The sequence below is a fragment of the Daucus carota genome, chromosome 5 (genome assembly GCF_001625215.2).
Source record: "Daucus carota subsp. sativus chromosome 5, DH1 v3.0, whole genome shotgun sequence".
NCBI classification, from domain to species: domain Eukaryota; kingdom Viridiplantae; phylum Streptophyta; class Magnoliopsida; order Apiales; family Apiaceae; genus Daucus; species Daucus carota.
In genome coordinates this window covers 34,099,666-34,117,794 of record NC_030385.2, presented here as the reverse complement: position 1 = coordinate 34,117,794, position 18,129 = coordinate 34,099,666, and the positions used below count along the sequence as shown (strand labels likewise).

General features: G+C 34.1%; 2 protein-coding genes across 5 annotated transcripts; both read right to left on the bottom strand.

Annotated features, from left to right (window-relative positions):
- Nucleotides 1-1,577: 1,577 nt before the first annotated feature.
- On the bottom strand, nucleotides 1,578-8,946 carry LOC108220459 (zinc finger protein CONSTANS-LIKE 13). Its single transcript, XM_064094376.1, has 7 exons — nucleotides 8,435-8,946; nucleotides 8,110-8,276; nucleotides 5,469-5,523; nucleotides 4,771-5,336; nucleotides 4,119-4,325; nucleotides 2,357-2,640; nucleotides 1,578-2,130 (listed from the first exon to the last, which is right to left on the bottom strand). The coding sequence occupies exons 4-7, from the start codon at nucleotides 5,326-5,328 to the stop codon at nucleotides 2,040-2,042; spliced, it is 1,140 nt and encodes a 379-aa protein (XP_063950446.1). The 5' UTR covers nucleotides 5,329-5,336; nucleotides 5,469-5,523; nucleotides 8,110-8,276; nucleotides 8,435-8,946; the 3' UTR covers nucleotides 1,578-2,039.
- Nucleotides 8,947-11,216: 2,270 nt separating this feature from the next.
- On the bottom strand, nucleotides 11,217-17,874 carry LOC108222373 (putative F-box protein At1g32420). Of its 4 annotated transcripts, none has more exons than XR_010292312.1 (4): nucleotides 17,662-17,874; nucleotides 15,776-15,873; nucleotides 11,982-14,598; nucleotides 11,217-11,797 (listed from the first exon to the last, which is right to left on the bottom strand). XR_010292312.1 is itself a non-coding variant. In XM_064094375.1 (4 exons), exon 4 carries the CDS (start codon nucleotides 14,540-14,542, stop codon nucleotides 13,364-13,366), a length of 1,179 nt encoding a protein of 392 aa, XP_063950445.1. In that variant the 5' UTR covers nucleotides 14,543-14,598; nucleotides 15,776-15,873; nucleotides 16,264-16,361; nucleotides 17,662-17,874; the 3' UTR covers nucleotides 11,217-13,363. The 4 variants fall into 4 exon arrangements, 2 of the variants coding, with proteins under 2 accessions (XP_063950445.1, XP_063950444.1); XR_010292313.1 differs by having other exon boundaries at nucleotides 12,073-14,598; XM_064094375.1 differs by adding an exon at nucleotides 16,264-16,361 and having other exon boundaries at nucleotides 11,217-14,598.
- Between the last annotated feature and the right edge of the window lie 255 nt (nucleotides 17,875-18,129).

The window sequence follows — 18,129 nt, the reverse complement described above, 5'->3', positions numbered from 1 at the left end:
ACAGTAACATTCATCGGTGAAAAGATAATTTATAACTTTTTAAAATGATTTGGTTTAAGTTGATATCTTTTTTTAAATAAATAGATTTATATATCCCACAAATCTTTTTGATGAATTTCGGGTGAGTGATAATGGAATTCAACAACACTTGCGGTTCATAATTTTTGATTAAATTTCATTTTTATTTAAATAAAAGGTGATATTTTTATCCGACCTGATAGACACCTCATATATTCTAATTTATTTTGAATTTATCTAGAATCCGATTTTAATGTGGATTTGAATTTGGATCATGTTTTTAGATTCGAAAGTTTGGATATTTGATATTCCGAAACGATTACCTTCTCGTAACACGATAAAAAAATAATTTATAATTTTTTTAAATGATTTGTGTTGTGTCCAAAATCGGCATGGGCCTCGACAGGCCCATACATAGATATGTATCATCAAGGTGGACCCATCCACCTCAATTAATAAAGATTTTATGCTCTTCAGCTCAATATCAGAATTGGACCGTCCTTTGAACTCGTTATTCTACTAGGCCACTCCACTAATGAGCCTCCCTTACTTAAGAGATTTATCAAGACTTAAAGAATTCATCACTCTAAGGATCATTATCCTAGGGGTCGCTGCAAGCACCAACAGTGAGTCTTGGGATCACTACCCCTTCGCCTCTTACACTTAGGGTCGTTGGGATTCACTAGCCTAAGGGTCTCCCCTAGGACTAATTCTCCAGTAAAACTCCCAGGTCTCATTATCTCTACTACAAGTTGGCCTCTAACTGAGTGGTCGTCAGTTACACAAAGTTCCCAAGGGCTCTCTCTAGGGCTATCCCTCTACCTTGGGTCCCCTCACCCCACCAAAAGATGATCAAGACAAGGAGCCTCGTAACCAGTCCCAGCGAAAACGCATAAGTATATGTAATGAGGTCTCTATCTTTGCCATAATGAGGTCTTTTCCTCCGCTATCTCGAGTTCTCAACCTCCGCTTATTTGGACCGATATTCATTCTCCGACCCGCTCCTTGACAACCCCTTAGCCACCTAGGCTTGGGTCGTGCGAGTACAGACCATCCTTGATGACGGCTTTCACGGTCTAACGGACCTGGGCTCTAATGGACCGGACTAACTCTTAGCCTGTACTAGATCGTTTAATCCAAAGAATTACATGATAGCTTAAACCGCTATAAATAGGGTATGTGATAGCCTCTTGTGACATTGACCTGATGCTTGCTGAGAATGCTTGAGAACTCTTTCTCGTTTGCTCAAGGATCAAACACAAGATCAGCTACAATATCCATCACTCTCCATTCCGTGTTTTTCACCACATTCTTCTTACATTTACATTTAAACAATCTCTCGTATTTGTTGTTAACTACTTTCTCTCATTAACGTATCGCGATATCTAGTTCTAACGTACACTTTGATCGATGAAAAGTGAAATTGGTTTGCTCTGATACGAACTATTTAGGTTGCGTTATATAGGATGAAATTGAATGAGGGAAGGATTTAATGAAAATTATATATAAAAAAAATTATAGAGAACAAAGAATGTATGACACAACAATGACTCCATATGAATCGAGTCCAAATTTTTTATGATAAAGATTGTAAGGAAAATGATAAAGAAAGAGAATGGAGTATTCATTCTTAAAATCATACAAGAAACGGAATGGAGAGTCCTTCCAAAACCGGGGTAAAGCAGAATCCCAGCCTGCTGCTTCAGTACTGCTGAGAAGTGAGTAGCTAGCATTCTTGTACTATGGTCTATGGGGATTATAAACTCACTCTCATTTCTGAAACTGAATAATTTTAGGTTTCAGTAGTATGACAATTATTGATTAGAAGAAAATAACATATTTCACTACATATATTTCAATAAAATATAAGAAAACCTTCCTGAACCAAGGCTGAAGAAACAGAACTCTCTCACGTTGTTTAACCAATATGATCTGAAGTGCTTACGCAAACCTAGTCCCAAAAAGAAGTGGTGAAATACCAGACAAATAATTGTCTTAAGAATATTTCTGCACAAAACAGTTCAGCGATCTATCTTTGCAAAGCGACCCTTGACTCTAGCTCTAGTTTCTGCACGAACCTTCCGGGATTCATACCTTATGTGTTTTTCGTACCTGTCATTTACAACTTTGAGATATAAGTCTATACATGTAAAAATATTATCAGCCAACATATACATGATTTTCGAAAGTCGTGCAAATAATATTATACATGATATTCGAAACTCATGCAAATATATAATATATATCCATTTGGCTGGAATTTATTGATTTACGCTTCTAGATCAATACCAGAGCCTCTGACCTCTGTATGCTTGAAGTACCTAAGAAATATACTTACCTCCTTGATTTTCTCTTCTCCTTGTACCGTGTGATTGCAATGTCTCGATGCTGGCTGCAAAATTCATGCGGAGCAACTTTGGGAAAGATTTGTGAGGCATTAGCAACAACAATATTTTGTGCTGGCGTCTCATTCTTGTTGTCTATGTGATGTAGCTTAGGATCAATATCTGGATCCTTAGCAGGAACTTGATAGTCTGTGTTAAAGTAGCTCTGAGATGAAGCATTAGGAAGAATTTTTTCTGGATCCTTGCCAATATCATTGCACCACTGGAAAGTACTTCCCTGAAAAAAAAAATGAAATGAATTGCCTCTTTCTGTTCATATATATAGATCTGAAAAACAAGCAAACTGAACTCTTCCTTTTTCTGTCTCAAAATTGATTGTTAAGAGAAGAAAAACATGATAATTAATTAATGGCCTACATCATGAACTGAATTTCATTGTAATATTGGATGACACCAAGTCATCAAACTCAACACTTGATTTGTAGAAATCAATACACAACTGGGCTAGTATATAATCTACTTTTTAGGCGTTTGATTTTAAAACCGTTCTTTATTTTCCACTACTATTTACCCTTTTAAAACATGAAATTGGGGAGTTACAGATCATGTGATGATGTTCTGAAATTATAAGTTAAATTGGATAATTGGTTATTGAACCGAATATGCAACACAAAAATTGGAATATGAGCTATCATCTTAAAGTAATAATAAGAAGCCTTAACAAAGTGACCTATTATTTAGCAGCAAAAATAAAACACCAAGTGACCTACTTCTAAAATTTTTGTTTGTTTGAAGATTATAGGTCAGCCACTTGCTGTTGCAGACTAAAAATTATACTCATTAGTGCAAAAGCTCTCAATAAACGTTAGAGCATTCAAAATTGTTCTTGCAGAGACGCTTTTCCAGCTCCATCTGAGAATATTAAATACGTAACTATAGGAGAAGCTTCCATCTTGACGGGGGGAAACTGTAATGCCAAGTACATTCATATGTTTATCCCATACTTGTTTATACAATCTTTTACTGCCATTCCACCAGTCGTGCTGCTATATATTGCTCCCAGATTTAGAGAATAATAAGAATGATCAGAATATGAGGATGAGGCTATAGCCTAGTGGTAGAGGAGTATGTCAATTTCCCCGTCCACTTGAGGTGGTCATGGATTTGAATTCTAGTAAGAGGTTGCCTAGAGACCCTCTTTGAAAATGCCCATTTGTCTTATTATAAGAATCGTCAAAACATAGAACATATTGAACGATTCACAAATTGACACATAGTCATACATATCCAATTGGAAAAGTAGCTCCACATATTAAAGATCCATGGGCACAAGATTAAATATCAGGAAACTCCAGCTATTCTCCTACCCTACAAGTTATTGGACCACATGCTTAAGCTTAAAACACTAAACCTATAAAAGTGCACTGATAGTAACTCTTCAGCCCCAAGTACTACCAGACTACCAACAACGACTTCTCAAACGTATTCTTCCTCGTAATACATGGGCACATGAATCAACTGGTGGTATAACAGCAACCCCCCCCCCCCCCCCCCCCATCTTAATTCAAACATTTTTCATATAGAACTGTATTTATGTAACTTATCAAGCCATCACCTTATCTTTTACATTGTTTAAGGCAGCAAATTGGGTTTTGCAAATGTTTAGTTACTGAAATTAACATTAAACTGCAGAATCAACCTAAAATATGCAGGGAGAAAAAACAAAATGAAAAATAGGAGCAGAAGATAATAGACCTCGTAAGTGGCAAAGAAGGTTGGTTCTGTCTTGCTCTCAAAGTTTAAATTTTGATGTTGGAAGTCATCGTAAGGCAACAGGGACTGAAACCCAGGAGAGGGCTCTACATCCTGTTTATTTTGGTCAATGCCTGGTTCCAACTTTGCCAATTCACGTAGCTGGCAAAGTATCTCTTCTTTGCGTTGTCCACAAACAGTATTTCGGTTCTGCACATGTACCATGCATAATTATAACAGAATATACTGTATGGATTTAACCAAAACAGTTTCACTAATTCCAGCAGTTTACAAAGCAGAAATTTTTTTTGAGCCGAAGATGTGATTTTATATACAAAACAGAACTGCAGAATTTAACTGTTAAACAGAAATTAGTAACAAAGCTAAGCAACAAAGAACCACGGTCTAAAAAAACGGAAGCAGAAAATTAAAATCACATAGTCACTAACAGACCATAAGGACACAACTCGATATCTTGAATATGAATATCATCCAGGAACTATTACTCTACTTCCAAACAAGCATTTCTCAAATCATCACTTTGCAATATCATTTGTGAAACTACTAAGCCCCAAAAATCCAAAAAAAAAAAAAAAACACTCTGAACATATAAAATTCATGTTACATATACTTGAGGCAAATGAGAGGGACTAACCTTAGGCAAAGGGGGAAACCCCGTAACCTGAAAATTATGGTCAGAGCCATCTGAAGAAATCAAATCATCAAGACTAATAACAGAAGGAGTTTCCCAAACCAAATAATCAGAAAACCCAAAATTCTCAGACTCCTGAACCCCCTCACTTCTCTTACTCTTCTTCTTCCCCAAATCATCAAACCCAAAATTAGCCAAAAACTCAACCACAGAGGGACACCCGTTAAACCCTTCAAGAGGCCTTCTGTCATGATTACTTGACTCTGAAATCCTGTGACTTTCCCAATCACAGTTCTGGCAAAGAACAAAACAATGAGTAGAGCAAAAAATGGAAGAAGGCGAAGACTCACACTCATCACATAGCACTGATCTGGTGTGCTTAGTAAAAAGCTGATTCGTCGAGTGAACTTCCCTATCACACGTCAAACAAAGCTTAGCTGAATCAGCTTTGCAATACAAAACTGCTACTGAATCTCCACAGAAATCACAAAGACTTGGTTTTTCTTTATTGCTACTATTTTCTTGAATTTTCCCATCCCGAACTTGTGAACAACTAGTCATCTCTATTTCTTTGGAAACATTCAAACAGAAAATTTTTTCAGTAAGGGGAAAAACAAATCAAACTTGCACTCCAAACATTCAACTTTTTCAAACAAAACAAATTCTGGTTTAAAGAAAAAAAATGTTGTACATAGGACAACCTTATCACTTTTGAGCACAGTGGACCCACATAGCTGAGAAGTCGCATTTAATTTCCTGAAAAAAGGAGTAGGTATAGTTAATATGAGTTTTGATGACACCACCTTTTTCTTCTCAATGACAGTCTCATGATTCATGATTTTCTTACCAACAAGATTGGATCTATTACTGTGATAGTAAAAGCGGCTAGTCACATCACATGGCACTTACATGCTCATTAAATAAGTCAAAACAAAAGATAATAACTTTTTAACAGTTTTACTCTTGTACACATCAAAATAAGTATCACTAAAGGGGAGGCACTTCCATGATCTTTGCTGCACTTTACACTAACAGGTGGCCATGGTTTAAGGTCAAATTCGACATGGAAAATGAAGCTCCGTAACATCAAATTTTAAATTAAGTGATGTCGAAGTTTAGATTTCAAATGGAAATATTAGTTTAAACGTATTTAATATCTTATATATTATGCATAACTGCAAGCAGGGTCAATTGTCCCCTCCCCCACACAATGTAGCCTCTGTGCACCAGAATCTGGCCTCTCATTTTATGTCTCGTCACCTGGACAAAAGAAAGATCAACTTGCAACTAGGGTACCAGACTAGTGGGATAGTTAAGAGTAGCTACTAATTTATTTTCAAACAAACCACAATTACTAACAAATGTTAAGAAGCAACAAATTCGTCAATTGCAAGGATATTAATTTCGTAATTTTAGACACTCAAAACATATATGGCGGCACACAATAGTAAACATCGAACATTGAGTTCTTCCTCTCTTTTATTTATGCTAATTTTATGTTCTTCATTATTGATACAAAGCATAAACAAACAAAGATTGCAGCAATTATGTTGTGGTTCATAATTCATCTGCCATTTAGTGTTTGGCCTCCGTTCAGTGTATGCTATCCTGCAGAATATGATATAAATCAGGCAATCTTCTAAGTTTAAAGCTTGATTTACGTGACTAGAAAACTAACATGAACCAAGTGGCTTGAAAGTAGTCCGCAATACTATAACCACTAACTTGGCATTAAATATTGTCTACTTGTTTAAACCCAAGCTGACATCATAAAAATAAAAGATTGAGGTTCTAGGAAGAGATATTATCAAAATTAGCACCAAGTTGTAAGACCATCTTTGACTCAACTTCACAAATGTACTTTTACGAAAATTGTTTCAAGATCAACTTCAAACATTGTATAATTTTTCTGTAACACTGAAAATTACCCCAACTTTGGTGCAACCCTATAAATTCACCATGTCCTTCCCCACTTATTGAGTTTTCTGACATCCCACCCCGTGTACTCATCTTACTAAGAAAACCCGTGTACTCATCTCACTAAAATAAATTAATGCAATTTGTATTTTAACTTCATTTTTGTATCTCGAGCGGAAAATATTCTTTCCGGTAGTACTTTTACAAGTAAATGATTTGGAGTTGATTTGGTGAAAGTGTAACTTCAACACCACTCTGGCGTAAAAGATATCCTAAATTAAGCAATGGGTTGAAGATGCTCTTTCAAAAGAAAGACAGAGTCCCTTTCACAAAGACTATACATCAAAAAAGTATCATAAAAACGGTTGAAGAACAAAGCTAAATTATTAAACTACTGCTAATTTCAATATGATATCTTTACTAAATAATCAACAAGTAAAAGTAACATCTTGGGGTAATAGTAGCTTCTTAAACCAGTAAAATATTACAATTTGCGTCAATAACTAAAAACAATTTTAACAAAACTAAGGCAGAAGATTGTCTATCGAGTATTGTTTTAGTTTTCTCAGACCTATATTCTATTATGTTACAGAAAAGAGTAAAGCAATTAAAAAAAGGGGAGCTTAATGAAATTCCCCATTTACATGTTACAAATATATAGCAATGGTAGCACCATAGAGAAAACACTCTTACATAAATAACACGGAAGAACACTCATCACCATCATTTTTTTGAAAAAAAATGGATGGAGAAGAGTAGAATGATAAAATTTAAGTACAAATAACCTTATCATATCAAATCTAACGTTAAATTCCAAACAATAAATGTCATAGAATCTAGCATAGTGTCCTAGTAAAATTATGTAATTATCTTATGTTTAATGCTATTGTTTTTTATTGTTTTCATGTTTAATTATATTTTGTGCACAAAAAAGGACTAGTGGTTGTTAAAATTTGAATCTACACAAAAAGTGTATTAAATTCTATAGTTTATTTTCTAGCTTTTTTATATATAAGAGTGCTTTTATGAGTATTGACCAATATAGTTATCCATAAATATACTTCCAAAATAGAATCCGAAGGTATTTAAGTTGAAGGACGGATAGAGCAAAAGATAATCATTCCCTCTAAATTACATTATATCCCTCAAGAAGAACATGTAGAACACTGAACATATATGTTACTTTTAGAAAATTTGCATCGTCAAGTTAAGTAACTTGGTAAGACATAGGGAATATCTGTGAGCAATGAAATTTATGCAAAGGAAGAATTTTATTGTGCTAGAGGGATCAGGGATGCACCAAATGCTGGAAGAGTAATGAACGTCCATAGAGAATAGTTAAATAAAATACACCCCAAACAGAGACCTAACTAATTAAGCATCCCAAGTATAAGAAAATAATAGATATGAGAATGATAAACGTACCAATATCAAATTATGAAAGAGGTGTGCAAAAGTGTGTATGTGTATTTGATAGTTGCACGAACATCCTTCTTTTGAAGTCCATCGTGATATTTACTGTTTCTTCTCATGGTGATACAAGAAGTCACAAAAGTAAGTTCCATCGACCAGCTGGTTTCCAGAAAACTTTTCTGCACCAAAACAATACGATTGCCTTATTCACGACATATTAACATCAGTACTAATCTTTTCAATTGCATATCCAGAAACATCATCCACTGTCCATAAATAATATATTAATTCTACAAAGAATATTGCAACCGAAGCTTCGAAATCCAAAATATCCAACCTGGGACCAAATCCAGATTTGGGGACTGCAACTAGTGCACAAAGATCATTACATAAATCGAATAACCACAGAGGTCTGTTTGGGATTAGAGGTCTTAGTGTTCACTGTTGTTGTCTGGTCAAAAAGTGATCTAGTTGCAAAAATCAGATAATTGTTTGGTAATAATGTTTTCGTTTCAGAAAACAGCTCCACAAACAAAATACAGTACCCTGTCAATAACAATACTACCATTCCCTAGTGCGTCCAACTTTAAATTACTCGACCGGGAAAAATCTCTAGCAATCAGCCTTTGCTGAAAACACCCACACTGTTGTTATGTTGTAACTATATTTCCCGTTGAAAATCATGGGCATTGCAGAACTATTTGCCATTACAAGAGCACGAGGAAAATACGCAAGTACTGCATGAGACAGGTGAACAAATCTTCTTCGAGAAGTGCCATTTTTGATGCTTGGGATCTTCGAATTGTGACTTGCGAGTAGTTTAGGGTTATTACCGGAAAAGACAACAAGTAAGACTCAGAGGCTTCGTTTAGACTCCAAACTTGAGATTTGAGGAGGGAGCAGACTCTGGCTCTTAAATCACTGATAGACTCTTATTTCTCTCTCCTCTCTCCTCAAAGTTAAGAGCCACCACATGGCTCTTAACTTAATTTTTTCACAATAAAAAAATCCTTTCCTCCAATTCACTTTCATCTTTCTCTCTCTTTTGTTATAGTGGAGCCCAATATATGAATAAAATATGAAATAGAGAAGAGATGTAGAGAGTATTGTTGGAGTTTACACTCTTAACTTTGTCCAAAATTGCTAAGAGCCACATTTTTTATATTATATTTAAGAACCAACAAGGAGGCTCTTGGAGATGCTCTTAAGTATTTTTTTTTAATTCACGAAATTCGATGGGTATTCGATTGATATTCAATTATGAGATTTTAAATTAAGCTATAAAATCCGAAGGTGTATTAGTATGAGATTTTAAATTATGTTACAAAATCTTGTGATATTCAATTAAAATTTTAAATTATACTTTAAAATCTGATGGTATTCAGTTGGGATCGTTTAAAATCCAACTGATGATATTCAAATGCTGATGGATATTTTTGGATTTCATAAAATGATGGATTTTGTGTATTCTTCGATGCATTTTAAGTTTTTTGAGATCCCATCAAAATCCATTAGATTTTGAACTGTTGTGCTTAAATCCTATCAACTATGCGACATTTTATCAGGAATCCACACAAAATCAAAATCCCGTACAATCTATTAAAATTCATAAACTAAAAACAATCCGTTAAAATTTCAATCGAATATACCCCAATTACTTATAAGTAAGGGTAATTTTTATTTTAGATAGTTCTTTCTGATATTTATAATTTATTGAAATATGAAATTATTAATAAAATATTACAAATTATTTTGTATCTATTTTTTTATATCAAATTTTAAAATAAAAATAAATTAATAAAATATATTAAAATTTTAAGTTATCAGACTTATATATGTTATATGTTATCTTAAATTCACATAAATGATACCAATAAACTGATTTAACTTATAAGTTTTATAAGTCAGGGAAATGGCGTTCTAGCCAAACAAGGCTAGAGATTTAATAAAAACAGGATTTGATATTATGTATAGTCATGCGGAATTGAATTGGAGCAATGATTTTACAGCAAGTTCCGAAAGTACTTTCATAACCACCTCTTCCGGTATATAGCAAGAGAATCTTTTCCTCGTCGGGCTCAGTTATGAGTCTCCAATTCCCCAAAAGGGACGATGATAATGTAGAGAATATGCAGGGTTTGTATTATGATAATTAACTTGATAAAAAAATTGAAGTTACATCTGCGATCACAAATTTGACAAGCTGCTAAATGACCCTGTCTGGGTACGAACAATTTCCAGAGGACCTAGTTAAATGAAAATGAGCAAAATAGCACCAACATAGTTGTAGAATAATGAGTAAACAAAACATGTAGTTCATGCGATTAGATAATCCTGCAAGTTTTAAATTTTCACATATTTATTTTTAATTTTGGAGGGGAACATGCAACAAACACATGCACCGGAGCCGTGTAGCCATATAGCTTGCACTTTATGTTTCTGAGACCGACAAGCTGCACCCAGATCCATATAAGGACTGAAGGACATATCAAATACTTCTTGGCGTCCAAGCTCCAATGACAATGAGCTTGCTTCAGACTACAAAATAACTATCATATAACACGCAGATGTAGCATTGGTCATCTGAGGTGACCATGGTAAATCATAACAGAGATGCCACAAAAGGATATGAACCTCAAGGTGTAAAGGATATGAACCATTAATGTCAAAACAACACAGGATAGCGGAGGTTTTATTCTCCTAAAACCATGATTTATATTCCAACAGTTTCCGATACCAGCACCAAGTTGTAATTAGGGGTGGCAATCGTTTCGTTTCGTATACTTTCGTTTCGTGTACTCGAAGGTGAAACCCGTATCCGCCCGTTATTAATTTCGTGTACCTAATTTGGAACCCGTATCCGTTTCGAATCGTTTCGTGTATATTTCGTGTACTTTTCGTGTATATTATATATAAAAATATTAATATATTTTTTAATCAAAAAATGGATTTAATATATATTTTCCTTTATAAATTTATTAAATGTGAATGATATATATTATACTTGTATACAATTCTTTATAAATTTGTTAATGTATCTACAATATATATCCACACATACATATAAATATACACTTTATACTCAATTATATATTTAATATATCATTACATATATATAATAAATATAATCTACAAATATTTCGTGTACTTTCGTGTATTTCGTGTACCCCAAATGAAAACCCATATCCGACACGAAATCTATCGTGTAATTTCGTGTTCGTGTACTTTCGTGTTTCGTGTATCGAAAATCAAAACCCGTGTCCATTTTTTTCGTGTCGTTTCGTTTCGTGTTAGCGTGTTACGTGTCAAATTGCCAGGCCTAGTTGTAATGAGTCAACACATAACCACTTCCTCAATAAATCAAAATATGAAATAGCTGGACCAGAAAGAAAAATACTTGCATATGTATGATAACTACAAAAACAAGTTAAAAGTTAACGATTACTCCTGAGTTTCCTGTCCCCAGCGATAATAGTTGGCCGAACATTGAAGCAGAAAGAAGAATGAGGTAACCTTGATTTATTGTGTAAAGGATAAGAATAGCACGCCATGTTTGATAGTACAAATAGATAAGAACCGGGAAGTGTATCCGCCTTCTGGAGTTTTCATCATACTGCTGGAGTTTCTTTCTCCGCCCTCTTGTGGCAAATATGATCTATGAAGAATAGGGAGATGGGATGTAATACACCATCTTCAATATCTGTACAGTAGGAAATAATTAATCCAAAAAAAAATGCTGTCTGATTGAACCCGTATCTTTATTTTTGCATTATATAGGAACATGTGATGAATTGATACTTTTCCATTCATTTACATAGCTATTTTTTGCTATTACATTAATCTAAAAGCAAGTGAATTAGCATAAAAGGAGGTTGTTAAACTACCGTCTAATTTAAAACCAGCTGTAGTTCTTGTTATCCAGCAAGTTAATAAGTGGTTCAAAAGCAAAGTTGATAGGGATTTAAACACTGATACCGTTGTTGAGCAAGACAGTTCAGACCGGTCTTGATTATATGTCTGAAAAGCTGAGAAAGAATAGAATGATCGTGAAACGACAAAATATAACAAGTAGCAGATTTCAGAAGGAATACATTAAGAGATATAAATGTGTAGCTAACTTACTCATAGATTTTTCTTTTTTTGGAGAAGCTACTCCTAGGTTGTTACTTTAGCGCCAGTAGTGTTATTTTGCAAACTGGTTCAACCCCGTCAACTCATAAAGTGAAACAAGTGTTTCTGTTTATTTGACAAACAGCTATATAACGCAATAATACACACATTGAAGGCAGCCTGCTAAATCATTGATCCCATTGCAGAGTTGGGCAATCTTTCATGGAGTCATAGACCCAAAACTGGAAGTTGAGATTACATAGGGGGGACCGGGGGAGCATATGTTTTTTGGAATTTTGAATTCAAGTATTGAAAAGGAAAGATTAGGAAGAAAAAATGACTCGGCATACAATATGATTCAACTAAAGCTATAAAGAGGCATGAGCTGAAATCTAGGCTACTCGACTGTTAGAGGCTTTTGGTAAAGGGTGCATATAATATACTCCCTCCGTCCCTTTTTACTTGTCCCTTTTGAAAAAATAACGCATCTTAAGAAAATGTTAGATGGATATCTTGTTTTCATACATATCCCTAATAAATGTAATGAATTAGATAGAGTTGTGTATATATATATGCTAGTCAAACATTGGAAGTTGTTACATTTTGAAAAAACATACAAAAAGTTGCTTTGAAAAGAGAAGTGGACAAGTAATTTGGGACAAATTTTTTTTCCAAAAGGGACATGTAAAAGGGGACGGAGGGAGTACCTTGTATTCATGCCATTCAAGAAAAGATTTAATCTTCAGTTATATGATTATAGATATCAACTTTAAACTAAGGACAACTCTCTGCCCATGTCTTTTTGATGCCCTGGGCTGATACTTAAACCAAATATGTACGAACACTGTAATACAGAAAAAGGATGCCAATGTGCGACAAGGGTTCAAACCAAATGTATCAAGAGTGACGAACGTGCATAGAGAATCGTTAGGAAAAAAAAATTAAACTAGGACCTCTATAATCAACCAAGTAATTATTAAGTGACACAATCCATATTCCATAACAGGAAACATATAAAAGAATGATAAAGGTGCTAATATAGAATGATGGAGCAGGCACACAACAAAAGCATAATTATGGAACTGCTACCAATAAACAACCTACTAAACTTTTATCTGTAGATTGTTTCTTTAATGAGACTGTTATCGTTATCATTTTACTCTAGCACTTGCTCAAAGCCGTCCAGTGAAACAAGTGTCTCTGTGTACTTAAGAGTCAAGGTACTGTTCTCTTCTCCAAGTTCATAATATTTGGTCTCTTTCTTCTCATCACAGTCATACAAGAAGATATTTCCATTCATCAACTTATATCCATAAAACTGTCCAGCACCCAAATAACAATAAAGCCATATATTTGTTTCAGAATCAGTCTCAATACTAAATCTTTTAGTCCAAGAGATCTTGTTAGAAACATCATCCAGCGTCCATAGGTTAAGTCCTGGTCCATAACCAACAGATGCAAAGACTATAGCAACAAACCCTTCAAAATCCAAAATATCAGACCCCTTACGTTGAATAAAGTTTGGGAATGGAACTATTCCAAAAACCTCTTTGTGCAAATCAAATGAGATCAGCTCATCCCCACTGTCGAAATACATTACCCCGTTTACGACGATATTAGTTTGCTTGTAAATCTTCCAGTTTTTTAGAATAGGAGCCCGAAAGTCTCTCCAGATATCATCATTTGTGGAATACACTTGAACTATTGGTATGATATCAAGAATCTTCTCATATACAATCCTAAAGACCTTGTAGCTATTGGAAATAGAATCATAACCAAAGCCTATCTTAATTGGCATCGATCTAGTTGCATATGGCTTGAAAGAAGGAAGTTTCTTGCACCTCCTAATTGATGGATTCCATAGGTAGACCTCGCTACCAAAATAATTAGCTAGACAGATAATGCCATTATAGGAACTAATAACTCGAAAATGATTGAAAAGACGTGGCATGACAAGATGATCAAAGTGAAGAAGAGAGCTGGACAAATCTTGTCTCAAGTTGCTAGGCCCATCGTTAACAAGTCGACATTGACGTCGCCTTTGCTGTTGCAGTTCGGCTGTACATTCATCAAGAGTTGAAAGAATGGCCACAGTAGAGACATCAAAGGCCAGATTGTCTTCGTCGGGCGGCAGACATTCAATATTGAGTACCGAGGGATTAATCATGGAAGCAGTGATGGCACGGTGAAGGTGAGACTTTATAAAATAAGAATTTGAGATTATGGACAACCAAAGCTTGCAGACGGATTTGCATTGGAGCAATGCTTTTACCGGAAGTCGGAGAAGTATTTCTGCAACCATCCCTTCTGGTAAATCGCTGGTGGGCTTCGCCATTTAGCTTAAAGAAGAAAGTAAGTTGATTTCTTGATCTAGTAAAGTACAGTGGGAAGCTGTAATAATAGTGTCAGAACATTCAGCAGCTGAGACAAGGTTGTACACCTCAATTAATAACAATTTGAAAAGTAAAAATTAATTGATGCATCTTAACTAAAAAGACAAAATAAAAACAAATAAATAAATAACACTAAGTAGCCACGGAATGATATCATCAGACACATATCACCCATAGAAAAGTACAATGGAAAGCCGAAATAATAGCATTAGAACATTTAGCAGCTGAGACAGGTTGTACGGCTCATATAAATAACAATTTGAAAATTAAAGATCAACTGAAGCATCTTAACTGAAAAAGAATAATCCCAAATAAATAAATAAGAGTAAGTAGCCATGGTAAGATATGCATCAGACACATATCGCTCATCAACCACATATATTTTTAAATATTGTTGAGGTTAACTTAAAGTTATTTGAATAATTTTGAATTTTTGTTAGTTAGTTTGTTAGCTCCTATTTTTTAGTAATAGGATATAGTTTGAGTTTTGTTAAATCTTAGCCAAATAGTCGGTGAGTTACTTATATAAAGCTATTTTCTGTGTTTCAGATTAGTATGCAGAATGAATAAGTAATCTTGTTTAATGCTCTACTTTCTGCATCACATATATGTTTTACAAAAAAATCAACATGGCATCAGAGTTAGGTTCGTTCTACGAAACTGGGAGTTACTAATGGTCTGTCATGTGTGAAAAAGCAAAAAATAAAAGCCGGTTCCAACAGTGCTGGTAACACCAGACGTTCCAGGATGGTAATCAAGAGGCAGAGGCAGAATACGGAAATACATATGAAAGTTACAGGCAACAAGTTGATGCATACTGTGATGAGCAAGAAAGCATGTCACAAGTGGCTATTAAAGAAAATTTTGTTTTTAGAAATTGTGGAGAAGAGTGCTCTAAATTTGGAAAGAACAATATCCTAAATTTTGTAGGATTGGTGAGAAGTGCATAAACATATGAAAGTGGTGAGAAGTGAACCTAGAAGAAATTGGTGGAGAGAAGTGCTCCTAATTTGTGAAGAGAAGTGCTCAACAAAAATGATGATGATGATGGGAATTACATCTTTTTCAAACAAATTTAAGAACTTTGAATTAAGAGGGAATGTTTGGGAACTTGGACCTTTATGTGCGAACAAATAAATAGAGAGGAAGGTGCACTTAAAATGAAAAACTGGTACCTTACAGTTAGCCCCTAGTCGAGCTTAAGTTATCAGTAGTTTGCAATGCTATAGTCAATGATTAGAGAGGAAGGGTTTGTTTCCAGAAGACCTGTCATCTGTACACAAGTGAGCGAGTAGGCGAGTCATATATCATATTAAAATTTAAAATGAAATACTTTGGTAAACAGCCATGTTTACAAATTATTTATTACTAGCGATGTGCATAGAGTGAATAATAGTACTCCCTCCGTCCCTTTTTACTTGTCCCTTTTGAAAAAATAACGCATCTTAAGAAAATGTTAGTTGAATATCTTGTTTTCATACATATCCCTAATAAATGTAATGAATTAGATAGAGTTGTGTATATATATATGCTAGTCAAACATTGGAAGTTGTTATTTTTCGAAAAAACATACAAAAAGTTGCTTTGAAAAGAGAAGTGGACAAGTAATTTGGGACAAATTTTTTTTTCAAAGTGGACATGTAAAAAGGGACGGAGGGAGTACTTTATTCCGCAAAGTCAATGACATGCCATGCTTTAGATTTTGATATATGGGTTGTTAATGGAACGCTCCCTGTCTCAGATTTCAGCACCAAACTCCCACTACTAAGATTTTCAAAGCATGGTAAGGCTTTTCATACCGCATTAATAATAACACATTTGATAAGGCCGAGATCCAAAAAAATTACTCGATGTGGATTGTTGTAAAATATAGGCACAGTTCACCCAAAGCCTTAAACCTAGTACATTATTTCTCAATATTTACTATACAATTAAAGCCGAACTAATTGCAGTTCAATTATGGGTTAACATAGTATGTAACATTAATATTAATAGGATCATAGACATTATAAAAGATATTGGGTATATGTAGCTGGGCTAAAAAAGGAGGCAATTATAGGATATTAGAGAGAAGTTTTTGGATCACATAATTGGGTCCAAAGGGAACCAATGAGAACTACTAAGGTCCAACACATTTATAAAAGAAATGCAAATGTTTTAATTTTATTTAATTCCATATTCTGTTGTGCTCCATTCCACACTTAGGGAGTCAAGACATAATTATTTTGTTGACCTTAGTTGTGTTTACTTGGATGGAATGGAATGAGGGGAGAATGAAATCTAACCCACATGTAAAATGTGACATGTTATGGAAGAAATGCTCGTTACACTTCAACATTATGTTTCCATACAATCTTCATCATAGATAATTTAGACTCACTCATATATAGTCACTATTTTCTCAAACTCTCTTTTTTCTCAATAAAACGTCTTTATAAGTTTTCATTCCATTCTCTTTTTTCTCAATATTTTGACGACACCGTTTCTATTTACCAAATATTTTTTTAAATACAGTCTAGCTCACAGCACATAACTAGCTCAAACAAACCATACTCCCTCTTTATTGTCATATAGGTTGCTTTGATTTTTGACAAATATGATTAGAAGTGACTGCATAGTAAGAATTATTATTTTTAAATTTATTAGTTTATGAATTAAAATATATAATCAAAATTTTAATTCACAAATTTTTTATTGCTAGATGGTCAAAGTACCTGTGTCTGTAACCTATAAAACAAAAACAAAATAGGGGGAGTATTATGAGCAAACCCCAGTTTCAGACATGATAAAAGTAAAATGAAAATAACATTTGGGTACAGATTACAAAACCCAAAAACACACAAAATGAATCAATTGGTATTCATCTTAAAAAATTCAGTACACCTAATATTGTTAAATAAAAGCTGAAGCACATAACAAGAACTGCATTAAAAAATTGAGCATAAAATTTTAAACCCACAATACAAAGTTAATAACAAGAACAATTGCAACTACATAAATAATCTTTTGATCACAAAAAACTAAACCAAATTAAATAAGATTGAAAGATGAGGGACTAAGCCTGCTCACTTTGCTGCTTCTAACTGCAAAACCCAACAAGACAAATATTGAAATACGCCCAATTCACAGACATCTTATATACACACATGATAGGCTAATATACATGTATGATTGACTGAATGATGCGTGTGCTTTTGACTCGTTGGGTATATAATTCTTTATTGCTAAACAAATTTTTATACCACAGAAACGAGCTGCTGGGCACTTGGGCAGATTCATTTCCGCAAAATAAGTACACTCAAATCTCATTTAAAAAAAAAAAATTACACTCAAATATCTATAAATTAAAAATATTAGGTTTTATTAATTTATCTTGAGTTTTAATTAAATGAAATAAACATTATTATCGCTATTAAGTTAGACTAAAAATCATGGAATATTATTTAATTGAAATTTTGCCAGAGGCTTTAATGCGCTGTTATTTTGATCTCTAAAATTATATTAGTTTGCAGGCTATTACGTGAGCTCG

Bases quoted from the DNA above. Each gene is read 5' to 3' on its own strand.
- LOC108220459 (XM_064094376.1), bottom strand. From the start codon at position 5,328: ATGACTAGTTGTTCACAAGTTCGGGATGGGAAAATTCAAGAAAATAGT. The intron at 2,641-4,118 runs GTCTATTATCTT...TTTTTTTTTCAG, and splicing joins CCTTCTTTGCCACTTACGAG to GGAAGTACTTTCCAGTGGTG. The intron at 2,131-2,356 runs GTAAGTATATTT...TGTAAATGACAG, and splicing joins GAGAAGAGAAAATCAAGGAG to GTACGAAAAACACATAAGGT.
- LOC108222373 (XM_064094375.1), bottom strand. From the start codon at position 14,542: ATGGCGAAGCCCACCAGCGATTTACCAGAAGGGATGGTTGCAGAAATA.